The sequence below is a fragment of the Vipera ursinii genome, assembly GCF_947247035.1.
Source record: "Vipera ursinii genome assembly, chromosome: 6".
NCBI classification, from domain to species: Eukaryota; Metazoa; Chordata; class Lepidosauria; order Squamata; family Viperidae; genus Vipera; species Vipera ursinii.
Genome location: NC_139515.1, coordinates 78214171 through 78239761, shown reverse-complemented (window position 1 = coordinate 78239761; position 25591 = coordinate 78214171). Strand labels below are relative to the sequence as shown.

The following is a 25591-nucleotide window of genomic DNA, read 5'->3' as shown; positions in this document are numbered from 1 at the left end:
CTGTAATCCACTGTGGGGAGAACACAGTTTATAATGTGAAATAACTTAAAATAGCAGAAATAGAGTCAGGAGAATTCAGAAAGAAACTGTGACTGCTATTTTTCCCCCCAGAAAGAAGTGATAGTATTCTTTTTTTTTATTGAAAAGTTTTACAATACATTTTATTTTTAACAAAACATAACCCCTCCCAGTATTCTTTTATACTGCACTAGTGAGGCTACAGTTGGAGTATTGCGAACAGTTCTGGTCACCACAATACAAAAAAGATGCTGAGATCTTAGAAAGTGTGCAACAAAGACGATTAAGGGTCTGGAGCAGACATGTCAAACACAAGGCCCAGGGGCCGGATCCGGCCCACGAAGTGGTTTCACATGACCCACGAAGCCATCCTGGAAACAGTGAGGGAACGGACCCCACTGCCTTGGCCCTGGCCCAGAGACCCTCCTCCTGCCAGAGACCCTCAGATCTGTCCCACTCCTGCCTAGGTCCCCATAGGCACCCTTGATGCGAACAATGTAGAGCTGGCCACACCCACCCAGTAGGCCCTACGCACTCTAGCCACGCCCACCCAGTAGGCCACGCCCACCCTAGCCATACCCACCCGGCCCCTTGAGGGGAATGGCAATGCTGATGCGGCCCTCAATGAAATTGAGTTTGACACCCCTGGTCTGGAGGTTAAATTATATAATGAACAGTTGAGAGAGCTAGGTATGACTCATGGACTTCAATTCCCAGAATTCCTGAGCCAGCCATGCTGAGGGGAAAGGGAGAGGTTTCCAAGCTGAGCCATGCTGGCTCAGGAATTCTGGGAGTTGAAGTCCACGAGTCATAAAAGAGCCAAGGTTGCCTACCCCTTCTCTAGCCTATTGAAGAGACGGATTAAAGGGGACATGATAATTGTCTTCCAGTACTTGATAGGTTGCTACAGAGAAGAGGGGGTTGATCAAGGCACCTGAGGATAGGACAAGAAGTAATGGGTGGAAGCTTGTTAAAGAGAATTCCAACCTAGAAGTAAGGGGAAATTTTCTGACTGTGAGAACAATACATTTTTATTTTATTTTTATTTAATTCCATTTATATCCCGCTCTTCTCCGAAGACTCAGGGCGGCTTACAAGCTTAGCAGTAGCCTTCATTCTATGTATATGCCTGCTTATTAGGGCTTTCACACACACCCCAAGCAGCATTATTACAAAGTCAGCTTAATTGCCCCCAATAATCTGGGTCCTCATTTTACCTACCTCGGAAGGATGGAAGGCTGAGTCAACCTTGAGCCTGGTGGGATGCGAACCTGCACTAATTGCAGGCAGCTGGTGTTACTTAAGGAGGCATTAGCCCACTGCTCCACCAAGGCTCTTATTACTTATTATTATTAATCAGTGGATTAGCTTGCTTCTGGAAGTTGTGGATGCTCCATCACTGGAATTTTTCAAAAAAAAAATGGACAACCAGTTGACCGGGATATTATAAGGTCTTCTGCCTTGAGTAGGGGGTTGGACTAGAATATCTCCAAGATCCTTTCCAGCCCTATGATTCTATGTTATAAGCACTGGAAATATTCCTAGATTGGCTATTTATCCCCCATCTAATTTGTTTCAAGCATTTTAGAAACATTTCTCCCAGACAGAATCTCTTTGTGTTTTGTTCAAACACTTTTCGCACATACCAACAAACATATGTCTACATACAAACATAAGACAGTTGTTAAATAAGTGAGGCTGACACCCATCCACATACCAGTAGCTACTTCTAAAAAGGGCCTCAATCCAATTACATTAATTGTAACTGAATTCAGATTAATTTTGAGTTTGCAGTCCTAGCACACCTCAGTGACAGCTGGAGAACCTCTTCTGAAATCAAGTGTATTTGAATAAACATATATCGCTTTTTTACAAAACACCAAAGAACATACACCCAGATGCAATTTGGCATCATTGTACAGAGGTGATTGTTTAATCACCTAGTCAAGATAGTAGAGATAATTCTGCAAACAACTTTTAGCACATAGCCCTTAGCCCAGGAAGAACGGATATTTTTCAGACAAAACTCTAATTAGCATATCTAGGAGGTGAAATAGGGAGAAACACTGGCGTTATCACAACTCTGTAACATACAAACTCTCCAGTCTACCATGTTCTTAACTCTAAGAATATAAAGTGATGTGAGGATACTTAGATGGCCCATGAGAGTTCACTATATTTAATATTCACTAAACTCTACCTTTGCTTTTCTACCAAGATGCTTGCGACTTTCCTGACCTTATTATGTTAGCTTCACAACCACCCTGTAAAATAGATTAAGTTGAAAGATACTTTAAGTCTGGCTGAAAATCAATCAGTGAGTTCTGCAGATGAATGGGGACTAGAAGCTGGCTCCCTAGATATTCTTTTGCAGAAATTGATGTTCTTTCTACTATATCATAAAGGCCGCTTGCCAGGAGTTGGATTTTTTTTAAAAAGGAAACTTGGATAGACAACTACAAAACTGTTTTTAAAATTCCAGCTTACGTGATTATTTTTTTCCTGGAGAGAATCGCATTTGAGAGCTTTCTCTGTGCAGCCGGTTTGCACACAGACTGCTTCAACTTCCCCCACCCTAGCCTCCCAAAAGCATCTGGGTAAAAGTCAATTTTCAGTGGAGAAGGAAGTTCCACTTTTATCAGAAATTAATTGCTCTTCCTGCACTGTGCAATGGTACTTTGCCTAGGGTGGGACTAGACGTCTCCTGATTTCTAGCCTGGTGCCTTAAACCTCCACACCAAAGTGGGTCTCAAAGGGGTAATAATTCCTTGGTTCCTACTCAGTGGTACAACAGCTGTGTCCAGGCATGTAGATTCAAGGAATGGAACAAGATTACAACTCATCCCCATCTCATCGCCCTGAGTCCCATGGGAGAAGGGCGGTATATAAGTTCAATAAATAATAATCTCTACCTATGAACTGACTCCATATCAAAAATGTTACATTTATAGAACTGTATTGGATGGTACCTCTGTCGAGAAATAGATACCCTAACTCTCATGAGGTTGCTGAGTTATAGCTCTTTGCATCTCTCCCTGACCACACTAAATGAAACTTCTCTGTTCAGCAACATGTGGAAGGCTCAGATTCCTCATCCTGATGTTATCTACACAACTGCACTACAGGAGTTTATCCATGTAATCAGCTCACTGAGCTAACAATTCCTAGGTGCCACAGGTAAGGCTTATTGTCCTTTCATGCTAGAGATTAGTAAGGGTGGAACACAGCAACTAAGTTAGTGAATACTTGAAAAAGACCTAATTAAAGCTTAGAACTGTCTTCATTGTCTGGAAGCATCTCTCTAAAGTTTTAGATTGTGTCTTTCTCAGCTTCAGTGGAATATGCCATGGGCCAAATCTGGCACTTTTTAGCAGAGCATATTTACCATGGAAGTATAGTTAAAAGCAGTGCTTTTTTTGTAAAAAGAAAAAGGTGCCGGAACTCACACATGTCATACAACCCGCCTTGCCTACCCTACAAGGTTCCATCCAAAAAAGGTGCCGGACCTCCGTTCTGAGCGTTCTATGAGAAAAAAAGCCCTGGTTAAAAGGGATTTTTCCTCCATCCTGAAATCATGGTTACTGTCCATTACTAGCAATGAGTGGCTAGAAACAAATCCAAGAAAATTAATGTTTCAGTTGTAAGGAGTTTGTGATTCTTTCTCTCTCTGTCTGATATGCAATGAGAGAGAGAGAGAGACAGAGAGGCACACAGAGAGAGAGACAGAGAGAACTTTTTTTTAGTAGATAAGAGGATGGAGAAGAACCTTGAGTACTTTTTTTTTTTTTTAATTCCATTTATATCCCGCCCTTCTCCGAAGACTCAGGGCGGCTTACAAGCTTAGCAGTAGCCTTCATTCTATGTATATGTCTGCTTATTAGGGCTTTCATACACCCCCTAAGCGGCATTATTACAAAGTCAGCTTAATTGCCCCCAACAATCTGGGTCCTCATTTTACCTACCTCGGAAGGATGGAAGGCTGAGTCAACCTTGAGCCTGGTGGGACTCGAACCTGCACTAATTGCAGGCAGCTGGTGTTACTTAAGGAGGCATTAGCCCACTGCTCCACCAAGGCTCTCCCATTTACAATTTGTCATTTGATTTTTTTAAAAAGTAATCTTTCCAGATGATAAAGCTGGGTCTAATTTACCCATTAGTGAAAACAATCTCGTAAAGAATACCTGCCGACTGCCCGATATAAAACTTCACCAGGCATCATGAAAAATAATCGCAATGCAATTACCTCTGAATTATAAAAACGTCGGATAGGTGCAAGTAAGACAGGAACTTATGAATACATGAAAAACTGCCTGGCACAGATATAATGTATATGTTTGCTTTGCAGCTAAAGAAGAAGGAGATATAGAAGGAGAAAGAAAAGAGGAACAATAAGCATCTATCATCCATTGATGCTAAGAGAGACCATATTGAATCCTGCAGGGTAATAAAATCATTGCTGAACATGGCTACATTCCAACACATTAGTAGTTTACCATACATGCATGCATTACGTACATACACTGTGCACCCATCATGCTTGCCATCTTTTATCCTTTCTATGTTTTGTTGTTTTTACTGTAATTTCTTTAATTATTGTGAGCTTTCCAGAGTCATGGAGAGCTGGGTGAGACATTTAATATATTACAGGTGGTCATCATTTAATTCAGTGACACCATTCAGAAGTGCAACAGCATTAAAAGAGGAGTTGAGGCCATCGCTGCATCCCTGAGGTTGCAACCTTCACTGTCAGCTTCCAACAAGCAAAATTATTGAGGAAGTCGGCAGCATGTCATAAAATGGTGATCAAGTGATGTCGTAGCTAACAACCACAATTAACAACATCAACCAGAACTGCTGCCACTGCTGTTGTAAGGCATCATGGTCATGTGACATCATGCTTTATGACTGCATCCCTTAATGACCATTGCCAATCCAAATCACAATCATAAAACAAGAACTATCTGTGCTGGTCACAGAGTCAGCCACATTTTTAGACTAGATTTCGCATTTTTGTCCACCTATCCAGTTTTTCCCAAGGTCCTCAGGTAGGCAGATGGTGCTAAAAGTATTGTCGCAGGATTTAAGCTGTTTCAAGTAAAGCTTCATTTTGCAATTGACTGATGGAAATTTTGTCAATGCCGCTGGTGTTCAAATGGTGCTCCAATTGTTTTGGGATTGCACCCAAGGTGCCTATCACTACTAGTGCTATCTTTGCTTTCTTTTGCCATTGTCATTCTACTTCTATTTGCGAGTCTATGTATTTTGTCAGCCAGATGTTTAGGCTGGATTAGGCACTTTTATCCACCTATCAAGTTCTTCCCAAAGACCTGGGATAGAAAGATATTTTTGTTTGAGGGTGTTAAAGGTATTGTAATTATATGTTGTATGGCTGCAGTCATAAGCCAGGCTGTAATGGCTAGACCAAGGGTCTTCAAACTTGGCCCTTTTATGACTTGTGGACTTCAACTCCCAGGCGTGCTGGCTGAGGAATTCTGGAAGTCCACAAGTCATAAAAGGGCCAAGTTTGAAGACCCCTGGGCTAGACTCACAAGACAACAAGGCAACCGGAAGCAAACCTATTGTGCCCTCCAGTAATCAGAAAGGAAGTTTATAGTGTGTGTGTCTTTATTGCCTTATTTCCACACCTTTTCCCCTTTTAGTTTACACTGACCTTCCAAGAATATTACATAATATCTGAAACTCTTGTTCCTGGAAACACCATAAATCATGCAAATATATCCTGAGTTACAGAGTGGCTTGACCACTGTTCCAAATTATTAAAAAAAAAGTATACATGCTGTAACCCTAAATCTGAAAAGTCCCTCTTTGGTCAAATGGTTTTGCTTTCTTATATTCCAACTCTCTACCACAATCTCTCACAGTACTTTGTAATACTGTAATCTGTAGAACATTTCCTTCTGTTAACCTAAACAGGCTGAATGTATGAAATGTAAATTCCTGGGGAACTAAGAGACTCTCCATCTTTGATGACTGTGCTCTGACCTTTGCATATTTATCTAGAAGAATGTCCTGTTGTGAACAACAGGATCTACTTGCAAGTAAGTGTGCATAAGATTTCTTCCATGGAGCTAAGTGGTTTCAGGGTTGGGCCTCAGAACATACTACAGAACTGAAGGCTCAGCAGCTGGCCAAGGACAAGAGCAGACAGGTAAGTCAACACCGACTGTCCTAAATTGAATTGGATTGTCATTTCTGCCATCCCAGAGTAGTTTTGCTGGCTGGCAGTAATGGAAACTATTATCTACCCAGTGAAGAGGAGACTAGGTTGGAGCAGACTGCTTGCAATATTAAGAGTAGAAGTATCCAGGCACATTTGTGTGATTGATAAACTGGGTTATCAATCAAACACAGCAATCAATCAAATTAGTGGTATTCACAGAGTGCTTAAACAAAAACCAGACAAGCTACCTTATGTTTTAGCCATAATTGGATAAATAAGTGAGCAGGTTGTGTTTACTATTCAAAAAGTGTTAACTTTATGAAAAACGGTCACCAGGAGTTTACAAATATTCACTGATCACATAAAATACAAGAATTTAAATGTCTAGCATTCAGTTTAATGTCACGGTTCAAATTAATTCCAGCTGAAGGCACAAATCAAAGATGAAAAAAATGATGAGATCCATGTTTTTCTCACAGGAAGGAGTCTCATTCATAAGAGGGAATGCAGATTAAGAGGTGAGTTTGCAGATTATTCGATCTATTTTAGCATAAAATAAATTTACCAGGTTTGTGAAAAGAAGTTGAAGAAGAGATGGGCTAAAAATATGACATGGGTTTTTGTTTTTTTAGGATAACTGTTTGGTTTAGCCAGCCATTTTGATTTGTAAATCATGGTTTCTCTTTTTACCTGCATGTATATGCTGCTTACGCTTTGCAATACTGGCTGGTTTATGTTTTAGCCTGTTGCACAAACCTCATGGCCTATGCAGTAGGTTAATTTATGGCTTAATATGTGGCATGAACTCAGCCAATTATGGTTTATTTAAAAAAAAAACCATGAGTCCCTAAGCAACAGCTTAAAAATGTGAATCCAGCCAGTGTTTCCAATATGATGGCTACAGTATGAACTGTGAACCTGTTCTCTGCTTTCACCTTAACTGAAATTTGCTTACTTTCTTGTATAAATAGACAAAATAAATGATGTGAAAACAGGAAGATTACAAACAAGTGATGTCTCTGCAGTTTTTCTTAATCTTGGCTACTTTAAGATGTGTGGACTTCAACTCTCAAAATGCCCTAGCTACCACACTGGCTAAGGAATTCTGGGAGTTGAAGTCCACACATCATAAAGAGACCAAGGCTGAGAGACACCGCTTTAAATATTAATGCATAGAAAAAAGCCCCCAGCCTTTTGGGTTTCAGGGAGCAGTTCCATGAAGGCTGTTTTTCCACAGACTGGGGAGTGGAGTGGGGGTGGGGGCATAGTTTCATGCATTGCCTGGATCCTGGGCATGTGCAGATGGGGCTTTGCTCACTTGTGCGGCCTGGTTCCTGGTAGGCTGCAGACCAGTGCCGGTCCACAGCCCAGTATTTGGGGACCCCTGTGATAAGGGGTCTCTCTGTTTGAACTGCAGACTGACACCATAGATTTCAGCTATAAGAATTTTTCTGGAAACCTTGCAAAGAAGGTTGAGATTAGAACAAAGTTGCAAGAAAGAAATATGTAATATATTTTGGTTTGGAGATATCCCAGGTGATTTTCTTCATGGCTCCCAAACTTTTCATTAGCACTTTGCAATTATTTGGAAGAAGGTTTGTTGATGGAGATCCTACTCACTACACTTAAATCTAGTGGAATATAGTTTTTTTTCCTAATTAACTTTCTTATCTGAATTTAACTAAGAAAATAGCAAAATGTAATAACGATAAGCTGTTGTTCACCCTGTAATGTGTATCCATCACATCTTTATCTGTTTACTTCCAGTTTCATTCGTGGCTGCTTAATTAAAGCATCGGAATATTAGCCTCATGTTATTTTCTCAATCGTAATACTTGAATTTTGCCGAGGCATTTTATCTGTAACAGACAGATAAAGTTTGTTGCACATTGTATTGGATTCACATAATTTTAATCGGCAATTGTGGTCTGGAGGTAGGTGTAAGAGAGGGCACAGATCATGTTTGCCACCTAACAAGCTAATTAAACAGGGGTGGTTTTATTTTTTGGTAGGATTTTGTTTTTTTGTTTGTTTTTTTTTTGCAAAAGTTGTGCTATCCTATAAAATTGATACCAATTTTTTGAATCTGTTTTTTAAACAGAATGAAAATAGGACTCGCTCTGCAAATTGTGGCCAAGGATGGAATCTAACACAAATCTCTCACTTAGGTGTTAATTATAGAAGAGGGTAAACTGAAGCACACACATACACACATACACATAGACACATTCACAAACTCTCCATTGCTCACAGCAACCTTCAAGCCATGCCTCTCTTAGACTTAAGACTGAGGCAGGAAGAACAGCTTCTGAGTCACATTTCCAAGATAGAAAGAAGACGAGCCAATCCACCTGGCCTGGCTAGTTCAAAGTTTGAGAAAGAATTCCAGGCGATGGTTTGCTTACTGCTGGTGGAATTGTGTGAAAAATTTACTTTCTACGGCATCGTCTGCAACATGCTTCTTTTCTGCACCATCAAGCTTGGTTATCACAATTACGAAGCCGCCATGCTCAATGTTTGCTTTGCTGGGGCGTGCATGGTGGCCCCGGTGCTGATGGGCTGGCTTGCTGAGCACCCAGTGGGACGGAACAGGCTGGTGTACCTATGCACTTTGCTGCATTTTATCGGTAGGTATCACTTTCTTGGGGCACCGTATGGTAGCTGGCAATTATTTCCAAATGTTGATGGTGTGCACATGATGGCTTTATAAAACCTGAAATGTTTCTGTACCAACCTGGACATTTGAGAAATGAATGTGCGGCATATTTTGAAATAGTATATTTGGCTTCTTTTTAATTTTTATTTTACATTTTTTTTGAACATGTGTTGCATTTCCTGCCTGCCATTCATGCTATGAAAATCATGTAGACCATAATGGATGAAACTAACTGGCTTTGAGACAACAAGCAGAGTTTTATCAAGTTTGAGGAAATTCAAACTGATATCAAGTTAAGGAAAGAATAAGTGATATTGTCCCTAGTCTTTCTGACTTTACAGTACTTCAGGTTTTGGTTTAATTTCAGAAAATTAAAGGTGGAGCTTTATTATTTTTGATGAATGGTTAAGGAAAAGAAGGACTGGAGGTAACATAATACCAGTCTTCCAATATCTCAGAGGCTGCCACAAAGAAGGGGGGGTCAACCTATTTTCTAAAGCACCAGAAGGCAGGACAAGAAGCAATGGCTGGAAACCAATCAAGCAGAGAAGCAACCTGACAGTAAGAACAATTAACCAGTGGAACGGCTTGTCTCTAGAAATTGTAGGTGCTCCATCACTGGAGGTTTTTAAGAAGAGATTGGACAGCCATTTGTCTGAAATCGTATACTGTAGGGCAGTGGTGGCGAACCTATGGCATGGGTGCCAGAGGCGGCACTCAGAGCCCTCCCTGTGGCCACCCGCGCCATGCCTCTGAGGTGGCAACTGTCCCTCTTCAACCAGCTGCTCCCACAGGTGTCCCTCCCCACAAGCGACATTGAGATGACCACACCCACCTTGGCCAAACTCACCCAATCTTACCACCACAGCCGCACCCACCCAGTAGGCCACGCCCACCTGGCACCCAGCGATAAATAAGTGGGTTTTGGGTTGCAGTTTAGGCACTCGGTCTCTAAAAGGTTTGCCATCACTGCTGTAGGGTCTCCTACCTGAACAGGGGGTTGGACTAGAAGACTTCCCAAGGCCCCTTCCAACTCAGCTATTCTGTTATTAATTTATTATGCCTCTGGCAAGAGGTCCCAGGGGTATTTTTTTTAAAATAATCAGAACGGCAGACTGCTTCAGCAGTGTGGCTTTGATCAGAGGTGCTGACTTTAAAAAGGACAAAGCTTCAACTGAGATAATCGAGAGGGAGTGACAGGACAGTAAACTGTATCTTCTAACTGGCAAAGTCCACTAGGGCAGCCATTTTGTTAGTCCCCAACCTCACTTGTAACATAGGTAATCCTCGACTTAACAGCCACAATTGGGACCAGAATTGCCATTGCTAAGCAAGGTGGTTGTTAAATGGGCTGTGCCTGATTTTATGACCCTTCTTGCCATGGTTGTTAAACAAATCATTGCATTTGCTAACTCACACTGTTAAGCAAAGCTGGCTTCCCCCATTGATTTACCTTGTCAGAAGTTGACTGGGAAGATTACAAATAACAATCACATGGCCCTGGGGATGGTGCAACCATTGTAAATGCTGGTTACCAAATGCCCTAGTTTTAATCACATGACCATGGAGATGGTGTAACAATCTTAAGTGCAAGGACCAGTTGTAAATAACTTTTTCCAGTGTTGTAACATTTGTTCGCTAAACAAATGGTTGTAAGTTAAGGGCTACCTTTGGCCCTTTTGTAAGAGCCACCATGATCTGCTCCCAAAATTTATAACGCACTTACATATTCAAAAAGTCCTTGTTCCCTCAGAACTTCCCAAAATGACATGTCCATTTTATGCTTTCAGATGTTCCTCTTTCTTTCTTCAGGTACAGCCCTACTACCTGTGGTGGCCTTCCCTTTTGAGGATTTTTTCATAGATAAGCACTACGTCCTTCACACTTTGGCTAAAAAGAAGCAGGAAGCCCTCTTCTACATTGCGTTGTTGGCCACCTGCCTTGGCTCTGGAGGAATAAGAGCCATTGTGTGCCCTTTAAGTGTTTACCACGCTGATGAACATAGACCAAAGGAGCTTCTGTCCTTCTTCAACTGGTCAGTGCCAGGTGTAGGTGATACAAATGGTCAACTGTGGGAGGGTAACATTTTGGAAAATCTGAAAATGGTTTGTTGCAGGCTATGGAAATTAATGCCAAGGTTTCACTTGTGTAGCTAATTATCAAAGACGGCAAATAGTAAGGTCCAATGGTTGCTGATGAGTCAATTTATTACAGAAGCCCCTCAAAAGTCATCTACATAGTTCAACCTCCTCTTGATCCAGGATCCTTTCAAGCATTTTAGACAGGTCTGTTAAAAGATCTCCAATGAAGCAAGACATATCACTTCATAAGGCAAGCTTTTCCATTGTTGACAGGTCTTATTGTCAGAAAATTCCTCCTGTTATCTAACCTGGAATTTCTCAGGCAAAAGAGATGAAATCCACTCTCCCTCTATTTAATGGCCTTCAGATTTCCGAAAACTCCTATATATTTCCTCTTAATCTTCTCTGCTGCAAGGTAAATATGTCCTCTCTCTCTCTCTCTCATCCTTTTCAACATCTACATGAATCCATGGAGTCAACTGCCAGCTTGGGGTTCAGTATCATGAGTGCATTGAGGATATCCAGTGATATCTTTTGACTCAGGTCAAGTGAAGCTGTCAAGCTTCCATCCCAGTACCTGGAGGCTGTATGGATTTTGATGGAGAGTAACCATCTCCAAATCAAACCTATCAAGACTGAGTGGCTTTGGGTGTTTGGGCCATCTGAATCTGGGGATATTCACCTCTGATCTTGGACAGGGTGGCACTTTCCCATTTAAGGATGATGTGCAATTTGGGGGTCTTCCTGGACTTAATAGTCCTGCTTGATGATCAGGTAGCAATCATGGCCTTTGTGTAGCTTCATGGGTGCTCTGCAGAACTTCATGCCAATTTTAACATTGCTTAGGTTGGGGGTCCCTTCAGATAGTTAGTCACTCCTTGTTCATCCCACAGCTTGACTATTGCAATGTGCTCTGCATGGAGCTGCCTTTCAAGACCTCCTGGAAGTTTCAAATGGTCCGGAGGGCACCCATGCAAGCAATGATGGGCATGCCTCAAACTGCCCATGTAACAGCTCTGCTTCATGAGCTGCATTGGTTGCCAGTTTGCTTCTGGGTGCAAGGTTGGTCATTACCTATAAAGCTGCTAATGGCATAGGGCCTGGTTGCTTGAAGACCTGCTAGTCTCCTATAGTCTCTGCCCAGTTGATTGGATCTGGTAAGGTTGGTTGCACTCCAGGTTCCTTGAATTAAACAAAGCCATCTACAGTATTAGAACTCCAGAAGCTCAGCTTCTCTGCCCTCTGGAATAAGATTGCCCCCAAGATTTGAACAGTCCCCACTACTTGTGTTTCAAAGGGACTTGAAGACCTTTTTCTTCTCCCAGGCCTTTGGCAAGGATGACTGAAGACCCCTTTTGATTGTATGAGTTTTCCGATCTGGCTTGATCATCCTTGCCATTTTTATTCTTCATTTTGACACATGTTAGTTTTCTGGGTTTTATCCTTTCAAACAATTTGTAAATGACCCATTTGTTGCTGGGAGCTGGCCAACGTATGAAAGAAATTGATTATTGTTATCAGTTCTTTTCATCAATCCTCACAAGACTTCATTTCCAGTCCCTCACCATTATGCAGGCTTCCTCTGAAGAAACTCATTTCTTGAGCTGGATTTTAGACTGTGATGTCCAGAACTGGGGCCTGACTGGAGAAATCCTGTGATCTGGATCCTATGCTCCTCTTAATAGATCCCAAAACAGCATTTGTCTTTTGGCAATTGCATCACCCTCTTGACTCATGTTGAACTTTTGATCTACTAGAACACCCAGATTCTTTTCACATGTGTTACTGCTTGGCTAAGTCTCCCCTCTGATTTTTAGCCCAATTTTAATTGCGAAATTAAGGCTCAGACACTGTGGATGACTATTGTCTTCATACTTCATTTTACACTGAAACAAAAATTTAAAAATCCCACAAGTGCAATAAGCAGAAAAGGTGTCGAAAGCACGATGGTTAGCAAAGCTCGGTCATATATTTAATACAGAATGGGTGGTCGGTTGGATATGCTTAGCTGTGATTAAAACTTTTAACAGAGCAGTTCAGGTTAATTGAAGAAGATTTAATTTTAAAGTTCTAAAATATCTCATTGCGTGTTAAGGCATTTGAAGGAACTTCATCTGGGGAGTGTTTGTCTGGTTCTTCTCTGCAGAAGGACTCACGAAAATAACATTTGTAGGAGAGAGTTGAGCTATAAAATCGCATCTATGATTTCCCTAGCAAGGTAAAAAGGTAAAGATAAAGGTTTCCCCGCACATGCATGCTAGTCGTTTCCAACTCTAGGGGACGGTGCTCATCTCCATTTCAAAGCCAAAGAGCCAGCGCTTGTCCTAGGACGTCTCCGTGGTCATGTGGCCGGCATGACTAGATGCCAAAGGCGCACGGTATGCTGTTACCTTCCCACCATTAGTGGTCCCTATTTTTCTACTTGCATTTTTACGTGCTTTCGAACTGCTAGGTTGGCAGAAGCTGGGACAAGTAACAGGCGCTCACTCTGTTACGCGGCCCTCAGGATTCGACCCGCCAAACTGCCGACCTTCTGATCGACAAGCTCAGAGTCCTAACCCACTGAGCCACCGCGTCCCTAGCAAAGGGGCATATATCTATTTTTTGGAAATGGAGGAGTGACTGAAAAGAGAATAGGCAAGGCTTGTTTGAGAAAGGTTGGGAAAAAGAAAGGTTAAGAATAGCCTAAAAGCAGAACTGAGAACAAATTGTAAGGGAGATGAAAAGAAACATTGGATGCGCACTTCAGTAAAGTTTGCAGTTATCGAATTCATGAATGTTAATTAAGTTCTGGACCAAAGAGAAGAAATGAGAGCTTGTATAACTGTATACCGATCCTTGTTTTTCTGGTTTGGATATGTTGGAAGCAGCCCAGGTTTTTCTAAAAAGAGAGAGAGAGAGAGAGAGAGAGAGAGAGAGAGAGAGAGAGAGAGAGAGAGGTGGGGGGAGAGAGAGAGAGAGAGGGAGGGGGAGAGAGAGAGAGAGAGAGGGAGAGAGAGAGAGAGAGAGAGAGAGGGAGAGAGAGAGAGAGAGAGAGAGAGAGAGAGAGAGAGAGAGAGAGAGAGAGAGAGAGAGAGAGAGAGAGAGATATGCTCAATTGAGCAGAAAGCTTGAAGATCCTTCCTAACTGGATAGTACCTTTCTTCTCTTCAAAGGTCTGGAGCTAATGAGGATCTTTATTTATTTTTATCTTCCTTCATTAGGAGTCTTGTTAACAAAGCCAAGTTCTCACTTCAGAATAGCCTCTCAGGATATTGTTGAGGTGTAAATCAAAAACTGCTTTTCTTTTTCTTTCCTGGGCAAGCATAGGGGAGGGGGGGAGAGGTGGTTGTTGGTTTTTTTAAGCAAGCAAATCGGATGCAACTTGATAATTTTTCACCCGTGAGAGATAGCAATTGAGGTAAGCAGATGTGGTGCCAACAGCGGAACTGGAATAGCAACTTCAACATCAGGGGGGAAAATGCACATTAGGAGAATAACAGAGTATCAGAGTTGGAAGGGAGCTTGGAGGTCTTCTAGTCCTACCCCCCCCCCCTGCTCAGGCTAGAAACCATATACCGTTCTGGACAAATAGCTACCAATCTCTTCTTAAAATTTTTCGTTGCTGGAGCACCCGCAACTTCTGGAGGCAAGTGGTTCCACTGATTGTTTTAACTGTCAAGAAATCCCTCCCTAATTCTAGGTTGCTTCTCTCCTTGATCAGTTTCCTCCATTGCTTCTTGTCCTGCCTTCAGGTGCTTTGGAGAATAGGTTGAACCCCCCCCCTTCTTCTTTGTGGCAGCCCCTTAAGATATTGTAACACTGCTATCATGTCACCCCTAGTCCTTCTTTTCATTAAAGTGGACATACCCAGTTCCTGCAACCGTAGCACGCAGTTGAACTGTGTGGTCCTTGGTGCTCCCTGAACGTTGTTTTCTTGCAGACATTTCATTACACAACTAGGTAACATCATTGTTATATATTGAATATAAGTGTTAAGCATTGTTATGCTGACAGCTCAGCTGAACATCAGCTGAGTAACACCCGGCAACAACAGGTGGCGTCATAACTCCCGTCCTATTGGTCAGGCCATTCTGGCGGGACCCTTTAAGGATGTGGATTGGACACCGGCTTACCGGCAACAGTATTTAAAGGAGCTGAGCTGTGGAGACTCCTCAGTTCAACCACAATAAAGCTTTAGCTGAAACCTCGACGTCCTGTCATCTGTCCTGACCGGTCTACCCATGATACTTAACAATCATGATCGTTGATGATGCTCCCTAGTTGGTAATGAAACATCTGCAAGAAAACATCCAAGCTCAGAGAGCTCCACGGACCCCCCAAAAATAGACATTTTAAAACTGATAGTCTGTTTTTTCTTTTTGGATTAAATAGGAAGGTAAAAGCATTGATATTATTCGGTAGCAATGTCTTAAGCAGCATCTGCAATTCCACCCATGGAAACAATGAAGGAGAGAAAGTATTCATGTAAGGCAACTGAGTAGCAGAATAACAGAGTTGGAAGGGACCTTGGAGGTCTTCTAATCCAGGGCTTTTCAACCTTTTCACCCATTGTACCACTTTTAGGATATGGCAATATCCGAGTACCACCAGTCGCCTAGCAAGGTGTCAAAAACGATGACCAGAAAAAAAAAGGAAAAAAGTGATGAAGTACAGGTAGTCCTCGACTTACAACAGTTCGCTTAGTGACTGTTCGAAGTTACAATGGTACTGAAAAAAGTTCCCCCCAAGCCACAGCCGAGCAAGACACCTGCCTTCCCGCCTGGCGGCGCTCTTCCTCCTGTCCGAGGTTTTCATTGTTGTGAGCATTTCTGTTGAGGATTGGCAGCAGGGGTGGGGTGGGTGGGGGGTGTTTGGTTTTTATTCCCCCCCCCCCTGCTTGGTGGTTGCAGCAGGTTTTGATCACTTCACATGAGCCTGGGACAATGTGACCATCATAAATATGAATCGGTTGCCAAGCATCTGAATGTAAATCACAAGACCCTGGAGATGCTGCAACATTCCAGCTGATCGGCGCTTCTTCTGGGATCAGCAGAAGCGCCAGGATGAGTGCCAACTCCAGCTGATCCTGGTGCTTCCCCTGAGCCGTGACATCCCTGCAGCTCCAGCCATCTCTCGCTCAGGCTTGTGCGGCGCTGCCACCAGTTCAGCTCATTCCCCTCCCCCACTACCACTTTTCTAGGATGGTCACGTACCACCTGCTAGGTGCCAATGTACCGCAGGTGGTACCCGTACCACTGGTTGAAAAGTCTTGTTCTAGGCCAACCTCCTGCTCAAGCAGGAAACCCTATAACCATTTCAGACAAATGGTTGTCCAATCTCTTCTTAAAAACTTCCAGAATTAGAGCACCCACCACTTCTGGAGGCAGGTTGTTCCACTGATTAATTGTTCTCGCTGTCAAGAAATTTCTCCTTAGTTCTAGCTTGGATCTCTCCTTGATTAGTTTCCATCCATTGCTTCTTGTCTTGCCTTCAGGTGCTTTGGAGAATAGGGTGAAACCCCCCCCTCTTTTTCGGGGAGCCTCTTTGATATTGAGCCCAGTCATGGCTGACTGTTTGGCTTGAGTTGTATGTTTTTGTGCGAGTTTTGGAAGTGGAGGGATGTCACAAAGGAAATTTCTCCCCTCAGCTACAGATTATCCTTCAACAAAATTCAGGAGATCATCTCAACAACATTCTACAGAAGCTTCAGATGTGACCCAGTCTCATCACTCTTTACCGTTGTGAATGTGGGAGAGGAGCACAGAAACTTCAAAAATGTGCTCTAATGAAGCTGAATACATTTTATTATTGAGAATTAAAGCTTCAATGAGAATGTGCTACTTTTTGTTTCCTTGGAGAATGGTTTTACTCAGCTTAGCTTCTTTATTCTCCACCACCAGCCCTCCCAATTACTTTGACATCTCTCCTTTTGGAAGATGTCTGTTCCTAAATATTGCAGCTTTACCGAAGGGAAAAGTGTTGTTTGGTTCTTCCCAGCAAATTCTTCCTCCTTGACCTACGCAAAAGAGAATGAAAGAGAAAGGGCTTCCTTTTTAAAAATTCAATTCTGGGTTTTAATCCTTAATTAGCAACATCATTTTGATTAAATAAGACTCCAGAGAATTAAGGCTGAAGATACATCTAAATGGTTGCTCCGGAGAATTTAAGGTACTGCAGTCCTAGTAATTCAGGAGAAGGTGGGTTATTTAATCAAAGTGACATTTCCTAGCGTTGATTACAAAAGAAAAGATTAATTTTTTTCTAAAATAAATCCTTGAGGTAATCTGAGCAGAGTTTTGTAGAAGTTTAGGCTAGTTGAAGAAAGTCAAGTGAGAAAATGAATTTCTAGGATGGATGGGAAGGAAGGAAGGAAGGAAGGAAGGAAGGAAGGAAGGAAGGAAGGAAGGAAGGAAGGAAAGAAGGAAGGAAGGAAGGAAGGAAGGAAGGAAGGAAGGAAGGAAGGAAGGAAGGAAGGAAGGAAGGAAGGAAGGAAGGAAAATACTGTTGTAATACAGATAGTCCTTGATTTATGACCACACTTGGGACTAGAACCTTTGTTGCTAAGCAATGCAATTGTTGTGAGTTCTGCTCAATTTTATAGCCTTTTTGCAGTGGTCATTAAACACATCTCACAAAGAAAAGGCAGTTTCCCCCACTGACTTTGCTTGTTGGAAGCATTTTGTGAAGGTCGCAAGTGGCAATCATGCAACCCCAGGATGCAGCAACTGTCATAAATACATGCCAGTTGCCAAGGTCCCAAATTACGACCACATAATTTGCAGGGACGCTCTTAAGAATCATAAGTGCAAGGACCAGCACCTTCATCACTTTGAACAGTCGTTAATTGAGTGGTCATAAGTTGAGGACTACCTGTAATTTTTTTTTCTTTTGGTGCTTTGAGTCAGCGTTGGCCCTGAGTGACTGCTGGGATTTTTCAGAAATGGTTTGCTATTGCTTCTTCTTCCTAGGTTTAAGAGACAGTAAGTGGCTCAAGGTCGCTCAGCTGGTTTTGTGCCTAAATTGGGACCAGAACTCCTGGTCTCTGGATAGCTAACCTGGTACCTTAATCACTAGACCAAACTGTCTCCCTTCATAGTAATAGAACTAACCAAACACAACTACATCTTTGCCCCCATCCCTGTAAGTTTGCCATCTGAAGTAATCTACTCCCTGACTCCACAGTGGCTGATTTGCATTTCTTAGATTATGATTCAGAAAGGAGGGTCCCCCAACATCTTCTCTGTGACTCCTGGAACCTCTCAGTTGAGGTCTCTTCTGCATTTTGGAAGGTATTGTAGATGCTTCCATGACCTATCTTGGACTTCCCGAACGACCCTACCCAAGTGGTCCCGCCCCCTAAGCTGTGGTGCCGCAGTGGTTAGAATGCAGTACGGCAGGCTAACTCACTGCTCACTCCAGGAGTTCGATTCTGAACTGGCTCAAGGTTGGCTCAGCCTTCCATCCTTCCGAGGTCAGTAAAATGAGGACCCAGATTGTTGGGGGCAATATGCTGACTCTGTAAACCGCTTAAAGAGGGCTGTAAAGCACCGTGAAGCGGTATATACGTCTAAGGCAGGGGTAGGCAACCTTGGCTCTTTGATGACTCGTGGACTTCAACTCCCAGGATTCATGAGTCAACATGGCTGGCTCAGGAATTCTGGGAGTTGAAGGCCACGAGTCATCAAAGAGCCAAGGTTGCCTACCCCTGGTCTAAGGGCTATCGCTAAGTGCTATTCTCCTTCCATTATTCCCCTGAAGCTGCTATGTGGGAGGCATCTTGCCCTAAACGTGGAGACAGCATATGGACTCCAAGGCTGTTAGCTTCGGATAGGCCTACCCTCCATGAAAGTATAAAAACCCCTTTTAAAGCCATCCCCATTACTTGGCCATAAGTATGTCTTGGGTAATGAATTCCACAGATTAATTATAGGCTGCGTTGAGAAGTATTTCACCTAAATCTATTTCCAGTCAGCTTCATTGGCCATAAATGATGTAGGTTTATTTAGGGAAGACCATCTCTCTGCAAACCATTTACAGAGGTTTGTAATCCTTCCTGGGAGCTGATTAAAGTTGAAAACATATAGCAGCCAAGGAAAGGAGAGCAGAGGAAGGGCGAAAAAGCACTAGTTCAGTAATCTTTTCTTAAAGGGCTATTTCTTATGATGGCATGTTGGCAGGCCCTAGTCTCTCACAAGGGCCAACTTGTTCGAACAAGCCGGCCTGGCCTGATGGGTGATGGGTTTAGATTTTAATATTGTTTTAATGTATTTTAATTTATTGTTCTTAGCTTCTGGGCACCTGTTTAATCTTTTTTAATGTTTGTATTCTTGCATTTTTATATGTTTGCCCTGTTCACCGCCCTGAGTCCTTCGGGAGAAGGGCGGTATACAAATAAAATTATTATTATTATTATTATTATTATTATTATTATTATTATTATTATTATTATTATTATTATTATTATTATTATTATTATTCATACCCCGATCTATTGAAATCTAGGTTGTTTGTGTCTAACTAGGGAGGTTTTTAAAAAGTGGTAGAGGTAGTCCTTATAACCACAACTGAGTCCAACATTTCTCTTGGTATGCAAGGCAGGCGTTAAATGAGTTTTGCCCCATTTTATGACCATGTTACGTCTCATCACATGAAGGCATGTTTTGTTTAAACATGATTCAGTGAACAAACCCCCAACGGGTCAGGTTGGATGATGGACTCCTCAGCGTGTTTGGGACTTCTGAACGGTTGTTTCTGGTTTTTTAGATTGAATACATTATTATTTTTGGTGAGCTACCCAGAGCTGTCAGCAACTTATAAATTTATTTATTTATTTATTTTTATTTTAATTCCATTTATATCCCGCCCTTCTCCGAAGACTCAGGGCGGCTTACAAGCTTAGCAGTAGCCTTCATTCTATGTATATGCCTGCTTATTAGGGCTTTCACACACACCCCAAGCGGCATTATTACAAAGTCAGCTTATTGCCCCCAACAATCTGGGTCCTCATTTGACCTACCTCGGAAGGATGGAAGGCTGAGTCAACCTTGAGCCTGGTGGGACGCGAACCTGCACTAATTGCAGGCAGCTGGTGGCACAGTGGCTGGCTACCTACAACACATGAAGTGAATACAAAATTAATTTAATATGATTGATGTTTTATATGTTTGATGGAAACTAATCAAGGAGAGAAGCAACCTAGAACTAAGGAGGAATTTCTTGACAGGTAGCCAGTGGAACAACCTGCCTCCAGAAGTTGTAGGTGTTCCATCACTGGAGACTTTTAAGAAGAGACTGGACAGCCACTTGTCTGGAATGGCATAGGGTTTCCTGCCTGAGCATGGGGTTGGACTAGAAGACCTCCAAGGTCCCTTGCAACTCTGTTATTCTGTTATATTCTGTCAAAACCCCATCGCACAGGGTAGCTTAGTGCAATCTGTGAATCTATCCATTGTGTATTTTTTTTCTCCCCTTCCTTTAATCACTGGCACCTTCACCCTCTTTTTTTCTTTCTTGGAGGGGTGAGAGGGAGGAGTGAGGAAGATCCAGCCTATGTTTAAAAAATGTATAATTGCCTTGAGTTTTGAGGGCCCCTGCACTGCAAGGCACTATTAATCTAACTTCTTGTCTTTTGAGGTCCCTATTCTGGGTATACCTTAATTGCTCACAGCTTCACTTGGAGACATCATTATTCCCTTCTAACCAAGCAACAACCAGATAATAGCTGGGATATGAATAAATATGATATTAATTGGAACAAAAGAAACCCCCTGTTAAGAAACAGGAGTGGCTCAGATGTTTAGCTAGCGGGAAGTCAACAGTTCTGAAAAAGTTACACTTTGTGTAAGTTGCTTGTTTGCTTCCTCAAGCTGGTATCCTATAGAGATTCCTTATGGACTACCTTAACAAATGGATTTCTCTGTGCGTGTGTTTAATCATGTAGCATTACAACTATTAGATTGCAAATTGGTAGTAGATAAACTGAAACTCAGTACAAATCAGCTGCAATTGAATACATAAGTTGAGCACATTCTTGTTAAAAGTTGTTCCATTTTGGGTTTTTTTCCTGTTACATGTGTAACAATTCTATATTTTAATGCTTATCTTGAGGTACTCATTGCCCATTAATCTGTAAGCAGAAATGTTCAGTGAGTTAACAAATCCCTATCTTTGTCAGATTGAAAGTTTGAGTCAATTAATCCATAATCTGAGAGTGAGAAGCTGTGATTCCTCATATAATAGTACATAAATCTGCCCTATATGTATCTCACACCTCTGGGAAAATCTGGAGTTGCATTTACAGGTAACCTGAGCAGGCCCCCAAAGAGTGATAACTCAAGAGTAGGACATAATCTATGCATGCAGATGGACTTAGATTCAACGTATGACTTCTTCAGGTAAAACTGGGAAGTGCCCTTATCTGAAACGTTGTGCTTTTTGCCAGTTAATGGGAACAGCACTAAGGCACACAATTGCAATTCTTCATAAAGTAGATTTCCAGTGGCCTAGCCATTCTACAGATTTATATTGCGCCATTATTTCTTCTGTGTGTGCTGCCCCACTTTCCCCCCCACACACACACATAGACACACATATAGCAAGAGTTCTACAGGTGTTTATTCAAGCCCCCCCCCCCCCAACCAGGTCCTCAGATGCAGCCAGTGGTGGGATTCAGCCAGTTCGCACCACTTCGGCAGAACCGGTAGCTAATTTTTTTGTTGCCCAGGCCCAGAATGGACTTCCGGAAGTGGCATCCACACAGAGAACCGGTTGTTCACATATTTGAATCCCACCACTGGATGCAGCCCTTCACCAGAGGCGAGGTTACCTCCTCTCAAGTAGTCTAGCTGTAGCAAGTAGTCTTCCTGTCTCCTCTCTGTCCTACGTGTCCTTGGATGAGGAGGTATGGACTACACCTTCCCCTCATTGCTAATGGGTGACAGCTGCTCCTGGCCCTCTCCTGGAGCATCCTGGCCAACTTGCTGCACCTCTGGCTAGTGTAGGGACCCACTTCAACTAACCAGCCAAGAAAGCAGAACTCTTGAAACAGGCGTTGTCTCAAAAGGCTATTTTTTTATTAGGGGGTCAGTGACAATAGGGAAGTCAAGGCGAGATCTGGGGGAAAACCCGTGAAAACGGTACAGTTAAGCTAGCAAAATTCCTCCTCCCTCCAAAGTCATAATGTCCATTTGAAATCCAGCCAATCCACTGGTGGCACGAAGTGTGGCCGGCTGACACAGTTGGCATGCATCTCAAGGTCTTCTCCAGCTTTCGTTTCTCTGCAACCGTCTCCCTGACAAGGGAGACACATTCCTTTCTCAAGATGATAGAGGCAGGAGAGGGAAAGTAGAAAGCGAAAGTTATCCCAAGCGAAAGCGTGCTCGCCCTGCCCCCAGCAGAATGGCAGGCCCCGAAATTAGAATAACTATGCAAGGGAAACAATGAAGATTTGGGGGACCTGACGGCTAGCTTGGTTCAGCTGCAACCTGTCACTTATCCGATTGACCCAACTGAGGCTGCTCCTTCGGCTAGCACTCTCTGAGCCCCAGCCTGGGCCGTCGCTCGGCTTTCCTCTGCCAACTCAAACTCATTCTCCTCTTCAGAACCCACGTCCAGAGAGTGGTCCAGGGGTGGATCCACAACACTGTGTGGGCTACATGATACCTGTAGATTGAGGCTCAGTATATTTGCTGAATGCTAGTTGATGAAAAGCAACAGAATGTATTTTATTTATCTGTTTGTTTATCAAATTTCTATATGCCCGTCACACTTAGGTTGCCTCTGGGAGGTTTACAGATAGGACAGTAACATGATATAAAAGCAATAGTTGAAAACAAGTTTAAAATCCAAAGTCAAACTAGGTTAAAAGGGACAATTGCAAAGTTAAAAGGCAGAGGGAGCACCTTCATCCCACAGCCACGTCCAGGGTTTGCATAGCATGCTTGGACCTCCAGACCAGTTGGCAGAGGCAGGTCTTAACACTCTTTCCGGAGACCCGGAACAATGGGGGCTGCTTGCCTCTGGGGTGCAAGCTGTCCCATAGGGTTGAGGCAACAGCAGAGAAGGATCTCCTCCTATTGCCTTGATTCACATTCTGGTTGTCTAATAGGGACCCAAAACAATCTAAAGAAGAAAAAAATCATTGAGGGGGTCCTTGGTGCTCTCCGAGCCTGGCTGTTTTCTTGCAGGTGTTTCATAACCCAAACTAGGTAACATCATCAGTGCTAGCAAATGTTCGCAGGGAGACAGCCAAACACAGAGAGCACCAAGGACCCTTCATTTCAACCCTGAGCTACAAATACTCCCCTTTCTTGATAAAATCATTCTTGGGGCATGTGGTAGTGATCTTATTGGAGAGAATCTCAGGTTCCAGCATTCAGATATCCCACGGCCACTCTTGACACCCACTAAAAGATTCTCAGCAGTTCTCTCCTCCAAGACTTACTTGAAGGGCTGTCCCAGAAAAGAGGGGGGTCGACTTGTTCCCCATAGCACCAGAGGGCAGGACTAAGAAGCAATGGGTAGAAGCTCTTCAGAGGAAGATCCAGTCTGGAAAGGGGAGGAATTTCCTGACAGTGAGAAATGATTAATTAAGGAAACAGCTTGCCTTCCAGAGTTGTGGTTGCCCCATAAAGGTAAAGGTTTTTCCCTGTCCAGTTGTGCCTGATTCTAGGAGATGGTGTTCATCTCTGTTTCCTAGCTGAGGAAGCCAGTAGTGTCTGAAAGACATCCCCGTTGTTGTGTGGCCAGCATGACTATATGCCAAGGCGCACGGAATACTGTTTAAACATGGTTCAGTGAACGAACCTCAACGGGTCAGGTTGGATGATGGACTCCTCGGTGTGTTTGGGACTTCTGAACAGTTGTTTTTTGGGCTTTTAGATTGAATACATTGTTACTTTCGGTGAGCTACCTTCCCACCAAAGTGGTACCTATTTATCTACTTGCACTTGCCTGCTTTCAGACTGCTAGGTTGGCAGGAACTGGGACAAGTAATGGAAGCTTACACCATCCTGCTGTGCTCAGGTCTGGAACCCGGGCTGTCAGCCTCCCAGCTGACAATCCCAACATCTTTAACCGCCAAGCCATCATGTCCCCCTGGGACAGTGGAGGGATTCAGATGGTTTGCACCAGTTCGGCAGGACCGGTAGCTAATGTTTTGTTGCCCAGGCCCAGCAGAATGGACTTCTGGAAGCGACGTCCACACAGAGAACCAGTTGTTCACATATTTGAATCCCACCACTGCCCTGGGAGTTCAATTGGTGGGCATTTTGAAGTAAAGAACGCTCAACTATTTGCCCAGAATGGAATAAGGATTCCTGCCTTCAGCTGGGGGTTGGACTAGAAGACCTCCAAGGTCGCTTCCAGCCCTATGATTTTATTTCTATTTCAAAAAGCACTCCAGTTGGATCTATCATTAATCCATTCTTCAACTGCTGCCCGTATTCTCTTTGGCCCATTAGGCAGTTATATGGCTCTGACTCAGTCACTGCCATTCTGCTCTAACAAGATGAAAGATAGTTTAGTTCAGTGTTAATACCCACTGGGGGATTCCCCCAGTCTCTCGTCTTCCAGCATACAAAGATTCTGTCTTGACCTCTGGAGTCCCTTAAATGCTTTTGATCTAAAATTACTGGTTTTTGTTTTTTTTAAAAAAAACACTTTTGAATTATGTCTGTCATTGTGAGAAGAAAAAAAAAATCCAACAGAGGTCCAATGAAGGCCGTCTGGCAAAACTCCTTGGTGAAGAAATTGTCATGTGAAAATCCTAGTGGGCTTGCTCCCACCAGGATAGACTAGGTAATCCTCGACTTACGACTGCAATTAAGCCCAAGGTTTCTTTTTCTAAGGAAGACAGTTGTTCAGTGAGTTTTGCCCCCATTTTATGATCTTTCTTGCCACAGCTGCTAAGTCAATCGCTGAAGTTGTTAAATTAGTAACACGGTTGTTAAGCGAATCTGGTTTCAATAATAATAATAATAATAATAATAATAATAATAATAATAATAATAATAATAATAATAATAATAAAGTTGGAAGGGATCTTGGAGGTCATCTAGTCCAACCCCCTGCTCAGGCAGGAAACCCTATACCATTTCAGAGAAATGGCTGTCCAGTCTCTTAAAATCTTCCAGTGTTGGAGCATTCACCGCTTCTGGAGGCAGGTTGTTCCTCTGATTAATTCAGGAAATTTTTCCTTAGTTCTAGGTTGCTTCTCTCCTTGATTAGTTTCGCTCCGTTGCTCCTTGTCCTGCCTTTGCTTGTGAGAAGGTCACAAAAAGTGATCACATAACCCCAGGATCCTGCAGAGCATTGGCCTGGGTTTATCCCATTCAGGCTGGCACTGTGACTTCCATTGGAAAAGGCACCAGTTTCTTCTCACAAATATAAGTTCTTTTTCATCTGTCTCTAAAAATGATGATTGCTGCCCATTTCCCTTTACAGGTTTTATTGGTTGATCAACCTCAGTTCAGCCTTTGTCTTCATCAGCATCTCGTACATCCAGCAGTCGGTGGCCCAAAACCTGGGCTTTCTTATTCCATTTGTTTCTGTCCTTATGGGACTGATCACAATTCACATGGCACGTAGTGAAATGATTTATCAGCCCCCCAGAGGTAAGCAGTTACATTATATGGTTGATTTAATCGAGTGGGGGGAACTGTTCTGTTCCAGCCT

At 42.8% G+C, this 25591-nt stretch overlaps 1 protein-coding gene across 1 annotated transcript in view; it reads left to right on the top strand.

The window, feature by feature from the left end:
* Window positions 1-8591: 8591 nt before the first annotated feature.
* The window catches only part of SLC15A5 (solute carrier family 15 member 5), a gene marked incomplete at both ends in the record, with an annotated part of 50248 nt that continues 33248 nt past the window's right edge, over window positions 8592-25591 (top strand). Inside the window, 3 exons of the mRNA XM_083366560.1 lie at window positions 8592-8826; window positions 10668-10890; window positions 25361-25530. Of these exons, the coding sequence (XP_083222686.1) occupies window positions 8592-8826; window positions 10668-10890; window positions 25361-25530 (628 nt within the window). The remainder of the gene's footprint in view (window positions 8827-10667; window positions 10891-25360; window positions 25531-25591) is intronic.